Source organism: Adiantum capillus-veneris, chromosome 6 (assembly GCF_014529385.1).
Source record: "Adiantum capillus-veneris isolate H3 chromosome 6, ASM1452938v2, whole genome shotgun sequence".
NCBI lineage: Eukaryota > Viridiplantae > Streptophyta > Polypodiopsida > Polypodiales > Pteridaceae > Adiantum > Adiantum capillus-veneris.
The window spans coordinates 159,027,781-159,048,342 of NC_140936.1; the positions used below are offsets into that span (position 1 = coordinate 159,027,781).

The window sequence follows — 20,562 nt, forward strand, 5'->3', positions numbered from 1 at the left end:
AAGGAATTCGTAGACATAAGAAAAAAATTAATGCAACTACCAACAAGGGTGTATATGAGCTAGAGATATTTTTTGTTATGTAGCATATGATGAATACTATGTGGTGATATTGTATGGTATGTGAATTTGAGTGCACTGAATCACATGACCAACTATGGTTAATGGTTTATGGACTTGAGAACTTTGGACAATCCTAGCTATATGTTGAAATTGGAGGAGATGATACATTGCATCTTATTGCACATTTAAATTATGTGCCATTATCTCTGATAGATTGCAAAGTGAAGCACATGGATGATGCATTTCATGTACCCAATATTCCAAAGAACTTTTTGTCTATTGGGAAACTAGTTGAGTAGGGATTGCATCTTAGGTTCAATTCTAATGGTTTCTATGCATAGGATTACAAGAAGAATGGAACATAGGTTGCACAAATAAAGAAAGTGGACAGAATGTTTAGTTGATGTATATGTACTCAAGATGAAAGCTTCAATGTTTGCACATGATTTAGGAGTTGTTATAGAAATTAAAATACATTTGGAGTATGTGAAAATGTGCAAAGGTTGAAGTTTAGGAGTTGGTATAAAAATTGAAATACATTTGGTATAAAAATATTAGACATGCAAATGTGAAAAGGCTAAAAATAATGCATATGTAAAGATTCTTATATTTCTAATGTTTAAGATGGCTAGATTACATAAATTTTGTGAGGCTTGTAAGTTTGGGAAGTAGGAAAAGGAATCTTCTCTTCATGAAAATCTTATAGGAAAAAATATGTTGGAGTTACTACATTTGGATGTATGGGTCTTGCAAAAACTACATCTATGGGTGGATGCAAGTTTCATGTCACATTCTTTAATGAACACACAAGGAAAGTATAAGGGTAACTGAGGTCTTTACTCACTTTGAAATTTTTTGAGGCTATGGTTGGAAAGCATATTAGACAACATGTAGTGTCTAGCATCTTGTATGATAGACAATCAATCTTCTTATGAAAAGCTACAATTTTTTTTTCTGAGAAATTTGCTCTCACAACCAGGGGTATATTGGGAATTTTGGAAAGTTTGAAGGGAATTTTGGGAAATTATGACAAAATTTTGCAAATATCTGAAATTTGAGGGGTTTTTTGGGAATTTCCACAAGTTAGAGGGGTATTTTGCTAATTTTCCCTAGATAAAATTATAGATACTATCTAGAGGTGAATGATTAACATAGTGGACCCCATTAGCTTGGAGATTTTTCCGAGCTAATCAATACAAAGAATTTGCAAGGTAGACCTCCATGCAAGAGGTTAGCTTGTACTCTTCTCCATCTCGTAGAAGCCAAGGACAAACAACTTTGCATAAGGAGACGATTATCAAGTAAGATAGGTCCTCTCACGGTGCATATGACAGTCGATTGACGGCGGACATCTCCCCTGCAAAAATAGCTAACTGTCACCATATAACATAAAACAGAATTGTAATTAAATTGTTTCAATCATATCACCTAGTGCACACATTCAATTGTATGGCACAAACCATAACTGCTAATTTTATATTGTAATTCTTTTTGTGGGAATTCATGATTTCAGAGGGTGGCTTGTGTCTTGTTGTTCTTTTGCTATGTGCAAAGCATATTTTTTGGTTAGCACATGTTAGATTGGATGCAAACACATCTAACATGTTTTGGTTAGTACATGTTAGATGCTGATTTAATATGGTAATTATTTTTGGAAAATTTCGTGATTTAAAAGGGTGGTGTGTATCTTCAAGTCCTACCCCTATGTTAGATTGAGGATTCAATTGGATTATGAAATAGCAAAGAAATCTCCCTCCAACGAGGGCGTGGAAAGATTTTTTCTTGCAAACACTACTCCAGTGAAAGGATTAGAAAAGCTCTCTCCAAAAACTCTCTCTATTCCCATCCCCAGAGATACACACGCTCATGCATTGATTGCATCATTTGTGAAGTGCACTATTAGTGTAGTGGTGTGTAAACCTAAAGCAATGGCATGGTGAACGAGAAAATCCTCGGGACCAATCGTTAAAAATAACGAATTATTGCTACTGTTAACAGCGTCTAACTAGCCAGGTAACCACAAGCCTCGACCAGCATTACTTGCAGGACTATCTTCACATTAACTCAAAAAATCAACAAAATAACCTTGGGATACTCTAGTAGGTCTTTATGCAAGTTACTATGAGGAAAATACTGCATTTCTTTGTGATAAAAAGGTGGAGTCTAAGATTATGCAAGAGGAAGATGATATGGAAATTTTTCTTTCTAGTATCAAGGATATCACTAACCAACTCATTTCTGAAGGTGAGGTCATTTCTGACAGTTTACTTGTACAAATTGTTCTAGATGCATTGTTAGACTCTCACCAGACTTTTGCTAGTACTTGGAGACTTATGACCCAAGGAAATCCTCAAGTTGTCATACATTATGCACATTTATGTTACAAGAATCGCTTTCAAGAAAGAATAGAGATAAACAACATGCAATTAGATAGGCTTTTGTTGCTTCTCAAGGAGGAGGTGGTAATAGAAATGCAGCCCCTTCTCATGGTTCTTCTATGAGTAGCAGATCACCTGGGTCTAGTGATTCTACTAGCAAAACTCATCTAGGAATTCTAGTGAGAAAGGCAAGAAGAAGATGTGTTGCCATTATTGCAACCGTTGAAGATCACTTGATAAAGAAATGTCCTAAATTGAAGGCAAAATAATCCAAGAAGAATGACGTTAAATCTTTTACTAGTGCAGCTATTGTAGAATCTTCTATAAATGAAGATTGTGATGAAGATGTAGATACATAATAGAATTCAATGCAGAGTGTACTTTATGATCCTTATGTCCTATATCCCAGTTGTTGTAGAGTCACATGTTTGGTACTTTGAAAGCAATGCTACAAAGCACATTACTTTGCATCATGACTTGTTTACCTCTCTCAAGGTTGTTCCTCATGGGAATACAGTCACATGTGGGAACAATGCTGGGAGTTACAAATATTGTGATAACTATTGTGAATGGAAGTTCTTTCACACTTGTTGATAAAATTTATGTACCAAGGATAAAAAAGAACCTTTTATCTGTATCTACACTTGTAAGACTTCATCTTGTTATCAAATTTGTGGATGATAGATATAGAGTTCATGATTTCACTTATGGTGATGAAATTTTTGCATCTATAAGCTCACTTTGTATAACAATTGTGGGTTTGCAAACGTATTTGTGGATTAAAAGGCCATTTTAAAAGAAAAACTTTGGCATGCACGTTTTGGGTATCTAAATTTTTCCAATTTATTGCCTTTGTAAAAATCTAGTATGGTTGCTTATTTGCCACCTCTTGAAGCACCTTCTAAGAATGTTTGTGAAGGCTATATTTTGGGCAAGATGCAACGTTCAAATTTTCCAAAGGATGGTTCAGTAAGGGCTACATGCATGTTATGAATTGTGCATATCAATGTTTGTGGACCTATGCAAATTCCATCCTTGGGTAATTACCTATATTTTGTGACTTTCATTGACTCCATGTATGCATGGGTGTATCCACTTAAATTTAATTCAAAAATGTTAATGTGCTTCAAGAAATTTGCAGCTATGACTAAAAATGTCTCTAAAGGTACTATAGGCACCCTTTGTTTAGATCAAGGGGGAAAGTATACGTCTCATGAGTTTAACGTATATTTGGCTAGTTGTGGGATAAAACACCAATGTAAAGTGTTGTATACACCTTAGTACAATGGTGTTGCTCAAAGAAAAAATAGGTCTCTTATGATAGCCAAGAGTCAAGCTTTACCACATTTTCCTTGGCTTGAGGCTATCATGTATGCTACTTTATGTGCTTAAAAAGTGTCTACCAATGCCTTGCAGTCTAAGATGCCTTATAAATCATGGCATGATCATAAGGCATCTATTGATCACATTTGTGTTTTGGTTGCTTAGCTTATGCTTTGATACCACAAACGCGACACAAAAAATTGGATGAGAACGTTTTCAAATGCATGGTTTACAATTTTGAAAGTAAGGATTACAGGTTGTACCATCCACAAATATTGGTTACATGAGATGTTGTATTTGTGGAGGACTCCATTCAGCCCTTGTTATTATGTACCATAGACAATAATGCAAGGTCACAATATGTTTATGAAACTTTGTTGCCTTTGTTTACTGGTGGAAACTTGAAAGTAAGTTCGGCAACATCTAGGGAATATCCTGAAAAAGCTCACTTCAGAGCTCACTCAAAACCTCAACTCGGCACAATAAGTATTGCTAAGGTTGAATGTATCAAGAAATAAACAAGCTAACTTTCCAAATGTCAATTAATCATTACCCGAAGCATGAATTATAGAACCAGTAGTAGCCCAACTATAAGAACGTTAGATGTCACTTAGGAAAAACATTATCAAGTTATCACATGCAAGCAAGGAAACAACAACATCAAGAGTTAACAACCCAATGTAGTTTTTGTAAGGGAATTAATCCATTAATAGCATATTAACAAAAAAGATGGAGTCCAACATCAATAACCAAGGAGTGTCAGATATTTATGCAACAAGGTAGGAGAAAGAAAGCTTCCACAATAAATCAATTCCTATCGTTCTAGAAAGGAAGAGCAAAGGCTTTGAGACTTGGTGCAAGTAGGATAACATTAAGTAATTGAAGGTGAAGCATGTGTATATGCACAAAGAGCTTCATTTCCATCCTAAGAGCTACAATCTTCCTCTACACCCACACCTTATTGTGGGTGCCTCATTTCTTGCATTTACATTTTGAATTTCTTTTGCATTCAAAGAAGTGAACTTTTTATATAGCAAGACTACTCATGTCATAGACTTATACCCCTCAAGCATGGAATAATGGCAGCTTGTGGAATGTTTGATAAACATTTGACATGTTTTGCATGGCTTCAAAGATTTTTTGATCTTATCTTTTGTTGTGAGGTAGTTGTGAGGCACTAACTATCGACAATTCAAAATTGCAAGTTTGCTTAAAGTCGTTAGAAAAGAATGAGAACTCATGTGCCTCAATGTTGAAATAAAATGAAACTTTGAAAAGGTTCTCATTTCTCCCTAGGTGTTCTAGGGACCATAGACAAGCAAGATGTTCATTTCTATGAACTCTCTATAGGCACACATCATTACTAACCCATCTAACCTTATTCATCAATACATAATAGAAAAAGGATTGGTGAGGCTTTGTTATCTTCACTTTGTGCTCCACCCACTATGTGTGTCTTCTCTTCTTCTCCTTTGTGCTCCGCATGCACAACACACTCTACAAAGTAGAGGTATTGAACTCCTTTTATTATGGTTATAAACCATGCAATCAAGATTCCACCGAGGCTCCACCTTATAATGATTGTAAAAAATACTACTATTAGATGCAAAGGACTCACATGTGTCTTCTATCTTCTAAATATAGTGATTCACACACATGCCCTTAGCTATGTCTGCAATTGCAACTTTATTGACTCATTAATGGTCACATCTAGTGAGCCCATATTATTTCAAGACTCCTTGGGGGAATTTTTGTCATATATATGCTTACTCGTTGTATCCTACACATTAATAAGTGACTAGTACATAACCTTTCATGCTCCTTGGCTCCAATCTTTGAGGGCATTTCACTTGTTGAGGAGTTCAATTCTCCAATGGCAATATTGGTGCATCTTCAAATACTCCTAAAATATTTTAACCATCAACAAAATGTTCATTCTAAACTTTTTGGCATGAAATTTGTTCTTATCCAGCTTCTCTTTGACAATTTTGTGGATACCATTATTAGATAGATTTGCTAAAACCTAGAAATATATACAAAACTTGTAGTGGACTAAAAATAGCAAGTGATTGTCACAACTTGTGACCACAATATATGAACATGCACCCAATATGATGTCTCAGATGGCTATGTAGTAGATGTGAAAAATATAGCTCCATCTGAGCTTCTCGCTACACGAAACAATAGAACTACGCAAATATAAACCTTAGCTTTCCTACATGTGAATGCTATCTAACTCCAAAACCAAGTACATAACATGTTCACAATGGAAATTGGGGAAGTTTGAGATCAATTTTTCTCAATGAGGAGAGATCTTTTGTTATGGATTCTGTATTTTCAAAAATGGTCTTGAATTCCTAAAATGATAGCTTTGGTTTAGAAATGGTATTCAAGAGTAGGCCATGGCAGTCCCCAGACCAGACATTCCATTTGTAGTGGAAATGGTTAACAAATTTGTGGCAAATACTTGCATGAAGCACTAAGAAGTAGTGAAACATATTTTGAGATACCTTCATGTTACAACAAGCAAGTGATTATGCTTTGGGAGCATTCATGCATCCATAATGGGCTACACAAATGCAAAATATGCAGGTTGTGTGGATAGTCAAAGATCCATGTCTGGCTTTGTATAATTCCTATTTGTTGGAGCAGTTGTGTCATGGAGGTCATGTCTCTACGTTTGTACTTTGTCTTCCATCATAGAGGCAAAGTATGTTTGGTTAGCTTGTCTAGTGGGAAACCTTGGCATTTATCAGATTCCAATGCTGCATCATGATAGTCAGATTTTTATTGCATTAGCAAAGAACCCCTTGTTTCACTCCAAGTCAAAACACATAGAGGTCAGGTATCATGTGATACGCGACATACTAGCTAGCCAGCACAAAGAGATAGGCAAGGTTTATACGGATGATAAGACCATAGATGCTTTCACAAAGAGCTTAGCCTCAAAGTGGTCTGCACATTGCATTGAGACGATGGGTGTAGGGTGAAGCCATTGGAATGCTTCACGATTATATATGTTGTACATACATAGGCCACTTGGGCCACATTGGCCTTCAAGTGAGAAAATATTGGGGTTCAAGCCAACTAACAGACCAAAGTCCATTACTAATCCATCTAACCTTATTCATTAATACATGATAGAATAAGGAATGGTGAGACATTGTTATCTTCACTTTGTGCTCCACCCACTCTGTGTGTCTGCTCTTTTTCTCCCTCGTGCTCCGCACGTGCCGCACACTCTACAAAGTAGAGATATTGAACTCCTTTTGGATTCTGTGTTTTCAAAAATGGTATTGAATTCCTAAAATTATATCTTTGGTTTAGGTATGTGTCGCTTTCCTAAGGTGAACATGATGGTTTTCCTTAGAACAATGAATTTCACTTCTTCTTCGAACCCTAAGGTGTCACTTTCAATTGCAAAGAGTGACTTGAATCTTCCTTCTCATCCCTCAAAAAAATCTCCCCTTTTTGCACATCATCCTCTTCACACTCCCTTGAGCTCTTAGCTATGGCAATCAATCCAAAAGACTTAGCCAATCCATTGGATTTTTGACCATCTACAATTCACTTAACAAGCAAAAAATGTGGAGTCCAACATCAATAATCAAGGAGTGTCAAATAATCATGCAACAAGGTAGGAGAAATAAAGCTTCCACAATAAATCAATCCTCTTGTGCTAGAAAGGAAGAGCAAAAACTTTTAGACTTGGCGCAAGTGAGATAGCATTAAGTAAGTGAAGGTGAAGCATATGCACAAAGAGCTTTATCTCCATCCTCAGAATTCCGATCTTCCTCTACACCCACACCATATTGTGGGTGCCTCATTTCTTGCATTTGTATTTTGGATTTAGCAAGACCACTCACGTCATAGACTTATAACCCTCAAGCATGGAAGAATGGCAGCTTGTGGAATGTTTGATAAAAATTTGACATGTTTTGCATGGCGTTAGAGATTTTTCGTATCTTATCTTTTGTTGTGAGGCAGCTATGAGGCACTAACTATCGGCAATTTGAAACTGTAAGTTTGCTTCAATTCTTAAAGAAAAGAATGATAACTCATGTGCCTCCATGTTGAAATAAAAGGGAACTTTGAAAAGGTTCTCATTTCTCCCTAGGTGACTAGTCATTCTAGGGACCATAGACAAGCAAGATGTTCATTTCATCATTAAGCCGATTATGCCCAACCATCCTCCAAATATCAACCATCATGTTTTAAAGTTCTTTTAATGATTTTATGAAAAGATGAGACAGTTTAATACACCTTCCTCCTTAAGAGACACTGTTTGAGTAGGACAAGATAGAAGTAGCACATGATAGGTCAACATATTTCTTCAAGGCCTTGATAAACAAGCAATCCTCCTAATCCAAGTAAACGAGATGGGAAAATTTTACTACCAACAATAAACGAGGTCTCGGAAAGTACTATAGTAAGCAAGTCAAATGCATCCTATGCAACCACCCTTATTGGTCAAAACAAAGACTAAACAAGCCTTCACGTCTTTTCTTTTTTTCAAAAATTTCTAAACCATTTTGCTAAGAGCCACAGGGTTCACCTTTGTACAGTGTCTAGCTTTGACAAGATAAAGCCAATTTTGGAACAGCTAGGCCGGTTTAAAATTCAGAAGCACTTAGAAGGGGACATTGAATTCCTTCAAACAAGAAGTAGCTAGTTTGCAATTCTTGACAAGAAGATGGCAAAAGGATCAATCCTTAATCTATCCTTCAAACAAGAGAATATTTCATATTTCATAACAAGCATTATCTATGAGTGATTTAGGAGGCATGCAACCATAAAGCTAGTGGCCTTAGTAAAAGAGTCAACCAACACCAGGTTAACAAAAACCGACTGGATCCCATTATATTCCAAGATGTATTCACAAGGTGTAGGAACCAACTCCAAAGTGGTAAGAACTAGGAGCAACCATCGTCTCCGCAAGCAATAAGTATTGCTAAGGTTGAATGTATCAAGAAAGAAAGAAGCTAACTTTCCAAATGTCAATTAATCTCATTACCCGAAGCATGAGTTATAGAACCAAGTAGTAGCCCAACTACAAGAATATCAGATGTCATATAGGAAAAACATTATCAGGTTATCACATGCAAGCAAGAAAACAACAACATAGTTTGGATCAGGGTCATCACAACCCAATGCAATTTCCATGAGGGAATTATTCCATTAATAGCAGTTTAGGCTGCCAGTAACTAAAAAAGTAGAGACGCTAATGGCACTAACTTAATTCTATTCCTTAGCATCTGTGAAAGAGACAAGATCAAGAAAAATTAGTTCCACAAGATTTTTTGAAAATTTCTAGGGGAAGGCTTTACTTATTTTAGATTTGGCAACTTGGTTGCAACATGCGTGTGTATCCAAAAAAAAGTGTCCCTATACAAAATATAACTAGCACCAGGTTATCAAAAGCTTGAAAGGTCCATGCTATATCAATGGAGGAAAATTACATTCCGAATGACAATAAGCATGTGTTAATGGAACCCTAAGGCCAATAGTCAGACTAGCAATTCCATCAATCCAGACTGCTCAATAGGGTAAAGGGGCCAATAAAAAACCACCCCCCTTTAGGAGGACTGCCGGGGCCAGTTTTTTTGTGCACTTTCGGACCCATTGTGAGACACAAATGGGTGAGAGTTGGGGTGGACAATGTAGCCAACTTGCAATCGTGGCCTTTAGATCTTGGGTTCAAGCCTTGTTGGCACAATGGCTCTAAATGCCCCCCCATTTTGGTTTCCTATTTACACCCATTTTTTATACACATAAAAAATGTTGTGCGGGCGTTCTTCGCCTGTATAAATGCAACTTGATTCCAGATTTTTGTTGCTGGTAGAGACGATCTCGATCTTCATTTTGAGCATCTAAGCACTCGATTCTGTTTAGCGTGCTTTCCGGAGTGTGTGTTTCCTCTTAGGTGGCCTTAAGTTGGCCCCTTTACCCTAGCATATCCTTTGTTTCAAAAAGAGTCAAAGGCAAGCAAAAAATAGTCCCGAATTCATCAAGTGTATTAGAGATGCAAGCTATACAGGCTATTGTTTCAAAAATCCTCTCTCTAGACATAGTCGTGAACACCTTAGAATGAGCGCATCCCTACTCGTGACTCTTTCCTCGACCTATGACCCCTTTGTTGGAAGCAAATGTATACCATCCTAAATTTCCCCACAATCCCTGATGGAACATTGCTATGTAATCCATCTTCGATAAAACCTATTTCAATGCAAAACCTAAGAGAAATGGACCTACCTCTACTACTCGGGCCCTCTCAATTACATGGAATCTCTGCAGGTAGAGGTCGATCGCACGACCTTGACCGCAGTAGTGATGTCGTTGCTTTAAGCCAAGCCAGCGCGAGGACTCTCTCTCTCTCTCTCTCTCTCTCTCTCTCTCTCTCTCTCTCTCTCTCTCTCTCTCTCTCTCTCTCTCTCTCTCTCTCTCTCTCTCTCTCTCTCCCCAATCTTGCATCTCGAGCTTCTGAGTTAATCGCAAGCAGTGTGAACGTGGCACTGACTCTTGAAGTTGATTTTGGCACAGCAGGGAACTGTGATATTAGAGTCAATTCATGCTTGCATTGCCGCTACACCACACAGGTCGTTGTAGTATAGTGGTGAGTATTCCCGCCTGTCACGCGGGTGACCCGGGTTCGATCCCCGGCAACGGCGATTTTGTTTTTTGCAACAATCCAACTCGTCTCAGCTATGGCCGGTGCCCAAGTCTTCATTTTTGTAAGGTGGCCCTTTCTAGCCAAAAACCTGCCTGTCTTCGTGAAGATTGCTCTTCACATCATACATACATTCTCCGGTGCCCTTCAAAATATGAAATCTCCAAATCTACACCTGAATTTTGAAGCCAAATTCAACACAAAAATATATCAAGTCACATAGATAACTGCAACCTTGGGAATTTGGTCTCCAACATGATTGTAAACTAACATAACAATGCCAATACATACAGAGCTTGCCAATTGGGTCACGGGGCTATGGAGGCAAACATAGGCTTGCCATGTGCGCATTGAGTCTTGCAATTGAGTGTACGAAATGATGTTGACAAAATGCTGATACATGTGCACCGAAAAATGGCATGTGCTATCCGTCTGCTCATGGCCTCAGACGGCCATGCATTCAAATGTTAACGATCAAGAAAGAAGCATGAAGGTGTACTACCAAGAGCAGCAAAATAAGGAGTTCAAAATGTACAATATATGTTCTTGCATCGCATCACCTGGAGTTCATCCTTGAACATGGCAAGCAAGCAAGCATGTGACAACCGTTCCTCAACCTTGTGCTCACCTTCCATTCTACCACAGATGTTGTGCAAAATTTACCCTCATCCTTGCATACCTAATGCTTCAATGGTGGAAGATGCTATGGCAACTCTCTCTCTCTCTCTCTCTCTCTCTCTCTCTCTCTCTCTCTCTCGTAGTGTCCTCACCCTTGTTACCAAGTTGTCATTCCGTGTAAGTTACTGTTGATTTTTTTGGTAGCTTCAAGCACTATTGACTAAGCTGCTGTAGGCTAAACGTCGATCAGTTTTGCAAGTGCAACTACGAGGCATAGCTGAAATCCTCTCTAAAAGGACTCTCAAGACTATTTAGATGCATGGTTAGAGATAAGCCCATTTTCGACACTTCTAAAATCATCCAGAATCGCCCCATTTTTTTGCATCTAAACTCACATATGCGTCTGTGAGTACCTCTAAATGGCTATGCTGCACAAATTTTCTAAGAGAAGACCAGGAAAAACATCCACCTTGTAACCTTTACAAGTAGTTCTGCGTACAATGTACTCTACTCTAGGTCCTCTTATGTTCTCCATAGGCACACATCATTTGCTAAGGTGGTCAAGTGTGATGCTTGGGCCAATCCTCCAGCCTTTTCAACGACAAATTGAGGCTGCCCATATATAATGTTGTTTGCACCACCCAATAAGAGAATTTTATCTTTTCCTTCGCATTCGATACCGCCACAACCATCTCGTGCCTTACTATTGATCATGGAAATGTCTAAAGTCCCTCCGGCCAATAACAATCAAACAACCAGATGAGACTACAAAATATTATTAGCATCCAAAAAAGCCTCGATTCTGGTGTCAAATTTCAGGGCTTGAAATTCCTTCCTCATTACAGGGGTGTAGGTTCGGTTCCTCCATTAATACTCGCAACTATGGAAAGGGCCCTTTCTGACAATGAGCTTCAAAGGCAGAACAAGGACACCTACAGAAAAGGCAGTGCAAACTCTTAATACCAAAATTTGACTAGATCAAGACATGCAATTCTGTCATTTCAAGGACCCAACCTTACCACATTACTAACACCGTCAGCAGGCTCGTCCAACCTTCTCTTTACTACACAATAAAAACATAAAAATTGTGTCACTTTGTGTGCTCAACAAGCAATGTACAAACAGTTCCCATGTTACAAATAAGACAATGCGAGGCCCGATCATCAAAAGAAAGCCCAAGTTTAATTGGATAACCCATTGCAGTTGAAATTGCTTCTAAATGATGCAGAAACCCTTTTAGTGGATTGGCCCATTGAACTCGAACATATGAGTTCAATCAAATCTGCACTACCACACCATTGTTATTCTCACTGGTCATCTCATATAGAAGTAGATTGTAGCAAAGCTTCTATTTGTTATGTCTTGCACGCCTCTGTGGAAGCGTCCAACTCCTTTACTCTTGTCCTTATTCTTCTCTCTTTCAAGAGGATTCTAACACACATTCACTTGGACAATTTTCTTGGGGGAGAACTAATATCTATACCCACAATATTGAAACCTTTAACCACCACACAAAGATTTGGGGAAGACGCGCCTCTGCATTACTTTCGCCCACCTTCCATTGTTGATGAAAATCCAAAAGTTCCAAAAGTGAAACTCTTGAGAGTATAAACCAGCTTTCCTAAATGCTTGCAGAGAATGTTGTGATTTCTTAAAGGTGGTGAGGGGGCTTTGTGCTGCATTGAATCATACCTCTCAGCCATTCAACAACATTGCTCTCAGCGCAATGGTCATCCACGTGGTAAGGAACTTCTAAAATCTCTTGAAACAGATGACGCAATGTTCCTCTCCATCAACATGGGAATCCAAAAAATACTACAAACCTTCACTTTTTATTGAATAAGTGCCATCTTTGAGCAACTGTATCAATAGACATGTCTCGCATCCGATAGTTTACAATAGAAAATGTCAAAAAATATTGTACCATCAATGACATGGCTTTCCCTGCAATAACAAGACCCTCAAGCCTGGTTATCTGTTACTTGCTCCAGCACCTTTTCTTATTTCATTATCACAAATCGACCCTCGAACTGCCCACCTGTGCACATGCTTACATAATAAAAAACTGTGCCCCTTTAATTTCTCCTTGCCATTCCCTTTCAATAATAATCATCTCCTTGCAGTAGGTCCTTTCTGTTTAATCATGCATTTGCAACAGAACATCAGCGATACGCTTCCAGGGGCAAAGTCCACTGCACAGGCTGCACTAGCCCCTTTGCAAAGGCCCAAAAAGGCACAAACAGATGAAAGGTACTTGTACCAAATGAAGTCATATCAGTAATATGTCTTGCTTTGCACAATGTTCCTTGATTGCACTGTCCACAAAGAACATGCTGATGGTGAGAGAAATATCTCTGAGAACAAAGGAGCTCTGCATGATACATTCTTCAAGAACCGTCCAGTGGTTCAGAATGCTCATGATCTCAGCGGTGAAGTTTCTTTACATAAGGGTACACCACCATGTATGTCAAGAGCAGACTCGTATTTTCTATTCACAAATACAAGAGTACATGGTAAAGTCTGATTTCTGTTCACATACCCACCAACTGCCTAGCCATAGTCATTGCAACAGCAAACTCCATCCTTGAAATGGTGAACAAATTTTGTGTCTACTATGATAATTTCCCTGCATTCACTTTTAGAAATCATCATCACATCTCTATGACAATCCGGGCAAACCCTCAGATTTTTGGCTACACGAATCGTTGAACCTTGAGGTAAACTCAACAGCCCAAATGCTATTGCCAGCTTCTCACAATGTCCACAAGAAGCATCTTGCCTTTTATGGTCTAGGGGTGAAAGCTTACTAGAGCTCTGCAGCTTAAGTGATTTCAACTTTGCATGTATGTCATCCACTCGAGGGTGACTGTTATCTCCCACCACAAACTCATGCACATTATTGTTTACCTCAATCGAAGCCCTCCCCGGTTTTTTCCATGTTGTAGCATTTTTCCGTCGAATTTCTACCTTCTCAGAATCGGCCTGCATACCGACCTGGAGATATAGACTAGACATATGAACATAGTGGGCAGCACACTTATTCTTTAAGTAATCAAAACACTGCTGTCCAATAGTCAAATTCCTATGAAGTTCACAGGATCTTAGCAGAGAGGTCCACGCAACACTGTCAGCAGCATAAGGTAAACTATCAAGCAGATCTTTGGCCTCATTTATGCAGCCGTTTCGACTTAGAAGATCAACCATGCAACTATGATGCTGCAGCATGGGTTCAAGGCCAACTTCATCTCTCATCCTTTTGAAGTAGAGGCTGCCTTCATTCACAAGCCGAGCATTGTTGCATGCTGACAATATCGATAGATAAGCAACATTATCTGGTACAAATCCATCTTTTTCCATCTCATCAAAACAATCTGAGGCTAAGACATACTCATTGTGCTTAGCATAGCCTGAGATCATTGCACTCCAAGTTACAAGGTCTTGTGCTGGCAATCTGAGAAAGACAATGTTTGCATCTGCGAGGCTTCCACAGTTGGCATACATGTCGATAAGCGTATTTCCAATGCTTGTTTCCATGTCAAAGCCATTCTCTACAATTAGAGAATGTATCTGTCTTCCTTGTTCAAGGGCAGTAACACTCGAGCATAATTTTAAAATGAGCATAAACATGACCCTGTCCGGGTTGATGACTTCTACTAGCATTTGCTTAAATAATAGTAGGGCCTCCCTGGCATGTCCATTGTTAAACTGACTTGCTATCAGTGAATTCCACAAGCGTACATCCTGATTGTGAAATTGGTTAAAAACAACAGCAACACTTTCAAGGTGCCAGCATCTGCCATACATATCGATAAGGCAGCTGCTTACTTCAGAGTCCTGTAGGCCACTTTCAATAATCAGAGCATGAACTTTCCTTCCATCGTCTAATAATTCTACACTTGAGAATGCTCCCAGAATGCAAAGGAGTGTGGCCCGTGTTACTGCCACACCTTCAACTTGCATCATCTGGAACAAGTGAATAGCCTCCTTAACTTGACCATCCTGAATATACCCTGCAATTAAGGTATTCCAGACAACGGCATTTTTTATAGGTAGGCATTCAAACACTTTCTGTGCATTCTCAAGGCTCTTAGCTTTTGCGTACATGTTGATGAGGCTGCTGCCAACAAAGAAATCCATATCATAGCCTTTTTTCAGTACCATGAGATGCACCTGCATGCCGTCATTCATGTCTGCCAATATAGAACAGAACTGAAGCACAGATGCACAAGTAATCTCATTTGGCTCAAAGTTCTCTCTTTGCATCTGATCGAACAAAGAGAAGGCCAGTTGAGTAGAGCCCTTCTTTGCAGCAGCTCTGATCATTATGTTCCAAGATGCCACATCACGTTCAAACAAATTAGAGAAAACAAATGCAGCATCCATAATACTATTACACTTTGCATACATATCAATTAGAGTATTAGAGGCCTGAACATCCAACTTGATTCCACTCTTCACAACTAGAGTGTGTACACCCTGTCCGATCTCTAAAGCTGCTAAATTAGCACAAGCTTGCAGCACGCAGATGAGAGTAACTTGATCACATTCAACATCAGTGTCTTGCATACACTGATACATTTGTATTGTCTCCTCATAAAGTCCATTTTGAACAAAACCTGCAAGCAACACATTCCATGTAACAAAGTCTCGTGCTACCAACTTATCAAATACAATGCGTGACTCATCAAGACTCCCACATTCAATGTACATATTGATCAGGCCATTGCCAATAATCGTATCCGAATCAAACCCAAACTTCACAATGTATGCATGTGCCTGCATGCCACAGATCAAACAGCTAGTGCTAGAGCACACTCCTAAAATGCAGATAAATGTACTCATGTCAACTCCCCCAACTTCTTGTAGTATTTGATCAAGAACACCAAGAGCTTCAGTCAAATACCCTTCCTCTGCATAAGCTTCTATCACCACAGTACACAATGCCACATCTCGATGTGGCAACCTATTAAATAGCAAACAAAGATCACATAGACCAGCTAATCTAAAATAAACTTCAGTCAAAGCTTTCCCAACGCTCAACTGGGTCTCCAAACCACATTCAACAATGTAAGCATGAAGAAGCCTTACATCATCATAGCTGCTACATGCTCTTATAAGGCAAATGCATGTAGCTTCCCTGAGTTCAACACCTTCTTGCTCCATTTTCTGTAGAAATGGCAGACACCCCTGAACACTTCCATACTGTATCAGACCTGTGATCACAGCATTCCATGAAATTAAATTTCTCTGTGGTAAACTACGACCCAGAAACATAAAGTCCTCTCTGCTTCCACACCTGGCATACATGTGAATGAGAGACTTATTGACATCCACGTTGGAGTCAAGCCCTGCTTTCAAAATGTGGTCATGAACCTGCATGCCTTTTTCAAGCCATTCTTTACCAGAGCAGACTTGAAGTATGGATACAAAAGTAATATCATTTGGTGTCGACTCTGAATCCTGCAATTGATTGTATAATTCAAAGACCTGTCTGGAACAACCATGCTGGGAATATCCTGACAATAGTGAATTCCAAGTAATTAAATCTCGATTTGGTAACGAAAGAAACACAACCAACGCCTCATCGAGTCTTCCACAACCTACATACATATGTACAAGGGAGTTTCCCACGTAAAGGTTGGATGCATAACCATTTTCAAGAACCATCCTGTGAGCATCCTCACCATCTCCTAAACCTTCAATATTGGCACATGCTTGGAGGACTGACACATAGGTGGTTTCGTTTGGTTTCACCTCTGACTGCTGCAACTGTTGGAAAAGATGGAGAGCCTCTTGTCTGTCCCCGTGTTGTGCATGCCCTCCAATAAGGACATTCCATGCCACTACATCCTGAGAAGGTAGTTTTCGGAAAACCAAGGCCGCATCCTCAAAACTTCCGCATTTTATATACATATTAGACAAAGTATTCCCAATCAAGGAGCCTGAATCAAGCCCCCTGCTTGCAAGGTAAACATGTAAATGTTTTCCTTGTAATAAGTCTCCTGAAATGGTGCAAGCTTTTATAAGACAAAAGCAAGTTACCTCATTTGGCTCTGTACCCCCCTGCTGCATTATATGGAAAAGTTGAAAAGCCTCTTGACAAAGCCCGTGAAGGACATGACCTAAAATCACTGCCGTCCATGTCACCACATCTTGTTCTGGCAATCTGAGAAAAGCCATACATGCATACTCAATACTTCCACACTTGGCGTATACATCTATAAGGGTGCTTCCAAGAAAAGCATCTGAAAGAAACCCTTGCTTAATCATAAGGGCATGGATATCATTGCATTGTGTTACACTATGACAATCCTTGATAAGAGTGACGATTGTGTTATGATCTGAGTGAACCATCTTTAGCCACATCCGATCCGGATGCAGAAGACCACTTGGACCAGGCCCTAAAACACAAAAAGGCCCCTTAAAAGGACTCAGTGTGTGCAAAGCAAGCATCCTTTTTGCATGACTCAAACTGATAATCACCTTGTTGACTTACTTGTTTTGTCATCTCAATGGGCCACTTGTTCCACAACCGCAAATAATCTGCATCTCAGGAGCGAGCAAGAAAAGTTAGGCAGCTATGTGGGGATTTTGCACAAGAACACAGAACCAAAAAAACAATACACATCAGCAAACCCAATACATGAAGAAGGCTGAAATGTGCATGTACACCACAGGAGGAAGCAGACAACTAAGAACAAATGACAGGAGCAAACCCATATAGCCCAGAGATCTAGGAAATCGGAGGGCAGGATCACCTGGTTGAGGGGATTGGGCTCCTGCATCGTGAGGCCATTTGTTCCACGACCAAATGTTCTCTGATGAAAACAATTGAAAACCCAAAATTGCGATTAGAAACCTTAAGCTAGCAAAGAGAGAGCGTGCATGGAAAACTCTCCAACCTTGAGCAGGAGTGGTTAGTTGCTGAGAGTGTAAGAAACAGGCGGGAGGTTTCCATCTCCGGAAGCAGGCATAGGCAGTAGGCTTGGGAAAATGAGAGCAGAAAGCTTCCTCTCCCGTAGCATGCAAGCTGCTGCATTGGCATGAAGCCTCTACGCACAACATGTCACGGTAAGCTCCACCTGCCTCAGCACTCAGTGAACACCAATAGCCACGGAAATTCCTCTCTTTTTTTTTTTTTCCCGGGGGGAGGGGGGATCAATGGCCCAGAGTAGGCGCCGCGAGGAGAGTGCAATCCGGGCCGTCCGATCGTCATTTGAACAATGTGTGAACTAAGAGTGAACTCAGAAGTATGTTAAAAAATGACAAGAATGGATCAACGGCGATTAAACTCCATCCATCGATCCCTTGACTCTTCCCGTGGTCTTTATTGACTAGGGGGGTCTCCCTAAGCCACTAGGTGGAGTCCGTAATATCAACTATGGATGTTGAAGCCGCTACACCAAGCGATTCTAGACTCTACTCTCGGATTGTAAAAACTAATCTCATGATGAAAACTAATTGAAAGATCTTGAGAGAAGTTTCTATCGGGGGTAGGTCAACACTATGTATATGGGCAATCATTGCTAATTAAAGTGATTTGAAGACCTTATTCTTTGATTCTCTTCAAAAAAAGGTCTAAATATACTTTAAGCAGTTAATGTGGGAGCTTAACGTTTGAATGTGCCAGCGCAGGTTGTTTTTTATTTTAAAAGAGATACGTACAACCTAATAATAAGAGCTTTGCAAGAAGGTATGTTTATATCATTGGAGCATCTCAAAAATCCACTTGACTTGAAGAAGTGGTGGAGATTAAATGATAAGATGCTTTTGGGAAGAAAAGAAGGTGACATTCCATGTCTTTGTATCAAAGACAAACCAGATCCACGGATTGCATGTATCGAGGACTCGGAAAGCATTTTCAAAGGAGCTCATATTGAAAGAGAGCACATATTTTCACCGCAATGTTAATAACACAATGGAGAAGATCAAGGCAACATGGTTTATTGGTGGCCAAAAGCATGGCATCCCCCTTATCTACCTACATTAAGGACTTCATCAATGCATGTGGATGCAAGCACCCAAGAAAGCATGCTCTTCAACCCTCTTAATACCACAACATGCTCAATAAGAAGCCTCCAAATGTAATAACTACCATTAAGGTTGTTGTAGAGGAGGGCGGCTTAAGAGCATCATGATTGAGTACAAGGTTAGATTAGTCATTGTGCGCTCAACAAAGACTTATGGTCCTTTTAAGAGCATGGAGAATGCTTCCCATCTGGAGTGCGTTATGAACATGTTCTTCATGATTCCCCAAGAAATATCCTTCAAACATATCAAGTAAGCCATCAAGGTACTATTATATTGCTTTAGCTTTTATAAAAATAAAAAAAAATTTGTAATATGGGGGTAGATTTGTAGAGACGAGCCATTCTTTATTGTCATTCGAGATGAATTGATGTAACAAATGGCCATACATATTAGTCATAATAATGCATGGGCAATTGTTAGTACTTTCAAGACAAACAAGTATGGACTACCCTTGTTTGCATCCGTTTTGCCCAATCCACTTGGAGTTAGTATGCCAATATGGTTCATGATGTGTGCATGCAAAGATCTTGTCACAAGGTCATTTCTTTAAAGGTTACTGTTAAAATAATATTTCTCTAGAATGGGAAGTTTTCGAACAGTGCTCTAGTCATTGATAAGTCCCAACAAGAACTTGAGGCTTGTTTAGCAGTTATGAATGATGAACCTCATTCTTGGATCCTTGAAAATAATGGAAGTCGATAAAAATTGCTTGTCATGTGTTTCTATGATGGTTTCATGCTCTCTTGATACTAAGAAGACTTGTGTGGAAAACCTCCTCCCACAGATAAGCTCCAATGTCGTGACAACCTAGGATACTGCTATGCTACTGTTACCATATACATGTGGTAGTGATGTGTGTGAACACACTTGGACCGCCGGGGCATTTTTTCCCTCTTTAGGAGGTTTTTTCCCCCGTGCATTGTATATACGCCCATCACTCTAGGGCTATCTATCTTTCCATTGCACACTAAGTAACACACTCTCTATTGTGTGCCTTGAGCTTCCTTCGTCTTCTCCAAGCTGTCTGTGTTTCTCTGCAACCCTAATTCCAACAATTGGTATCAGACCAGGTCACGTCTTCCCGGGCTTAGTCGCCAGCTGCTCCAGAACACGCCTGCTCACTTTCTCCGATTTCAGTGAGCTTTGGCGAGCGTTCACAGGTCGACAAAAATTTTGGGAAAACTCGGAGAGCTTGGTCTGCTCAGAATTTTGATTTGGGCTCATTTTGGCCTCCGTTTCCACTACAGACAGTACTGCACAGGCTATTTCGTCATTTTGTGCAGAATTTCTTCAGTGCCGTTTTCTGCATAAGAGGTGCATTATAGTCTTCTACGGTTTGTGCTATATAGCACAGGTTGTTCCCGCTCCGTTTCTCCTGTTTTCGGGCATTTTTCACATCAGGTGCAGCATTTACCATGGCTGACAACAACAACACAGATGTGTTCAAGATGTTTGCTGCTGTGCTGAGGACAGGTTGGATGGGGA

The 20,562-nt window shown here is 39.5% G+C and overlaps 1 protein-coding gene and 1 non-coding gene across 7 annotated transcripts; one reads left to right on the forward strand and one right to left on the reverse strand.

Annotated features, from left to right (window-relative positions):
* Nucleotides 1-10,357: 10,357 nt before the first annotated feature.
* On the forward strand, nucleotides 10,358-10,429 carry TRNAD-GUC (transfer RNA aspartic acid (anticodon GUC)). Its single transcript has one exon. It is a non-coding gene; the product is annotated as a tRNA-Asp (tRNA).
* A 934-nt stretch (nucleotides 10,430-11,363) lies between these two features.
* Nucleotides 11,364-18,176, reverse strand: LOC147456591 (pentatricopeptide repeat-containing protein At5g27110-like). 6 transcript variants are annotated; one of them, XM_086515025.1, is made up of 8 exons: nucleotides 17,949-18,176; nucleotides 17,805-17,864; nucleotides 17,530-17,589; nucleotides 16,343-17,447; nucleotides 16,197-16,259; nucleotides 13,758-16,009; nucleotides 12,066-12,109; nucleotides 11,364-11,978 (listed from the first exon to the last, which is right to left on the reverse strand). In XM_086515025.1, the coding sequence occupies exons 1-8, from the start codon at nucleotides 18,109-18,111 to the stop codon at nucleotides 11,958-11,960; spliced, it is 3,768 nt and encodes a 1,255-aa protein (XP_086371151.1). In that variant the 5' UTR covers nucleotides 18,112-18,176; the 3' UTR covers nucleotides 11,364-11,957. The 6 variants fall into 6 exon arrangements, with proteins under 6 accessions (XP_086371151.1, XP_086371148.1, XP_086371149.1 ...); XM_086515022.1 differs by lacking the exons at nucleotides 11,364-11,978; nucleotides 12,066-12,109 and having other exon boundaries at nucleotides 12,207-17,466; nucleotides 17,543-17,589; nucleotides 17,949-18,175; XM_086515023.1 differs by lacking the exons at nucleotides 11,364-11,978; nucleotides 12,066-12,109 and having other exon boundaries at nucleotides 12,207-17,447; nucleotides 17,949-18,175.
* Nucleotides 18,177-20,562: the final 2,386 nt, after the last annotated feature.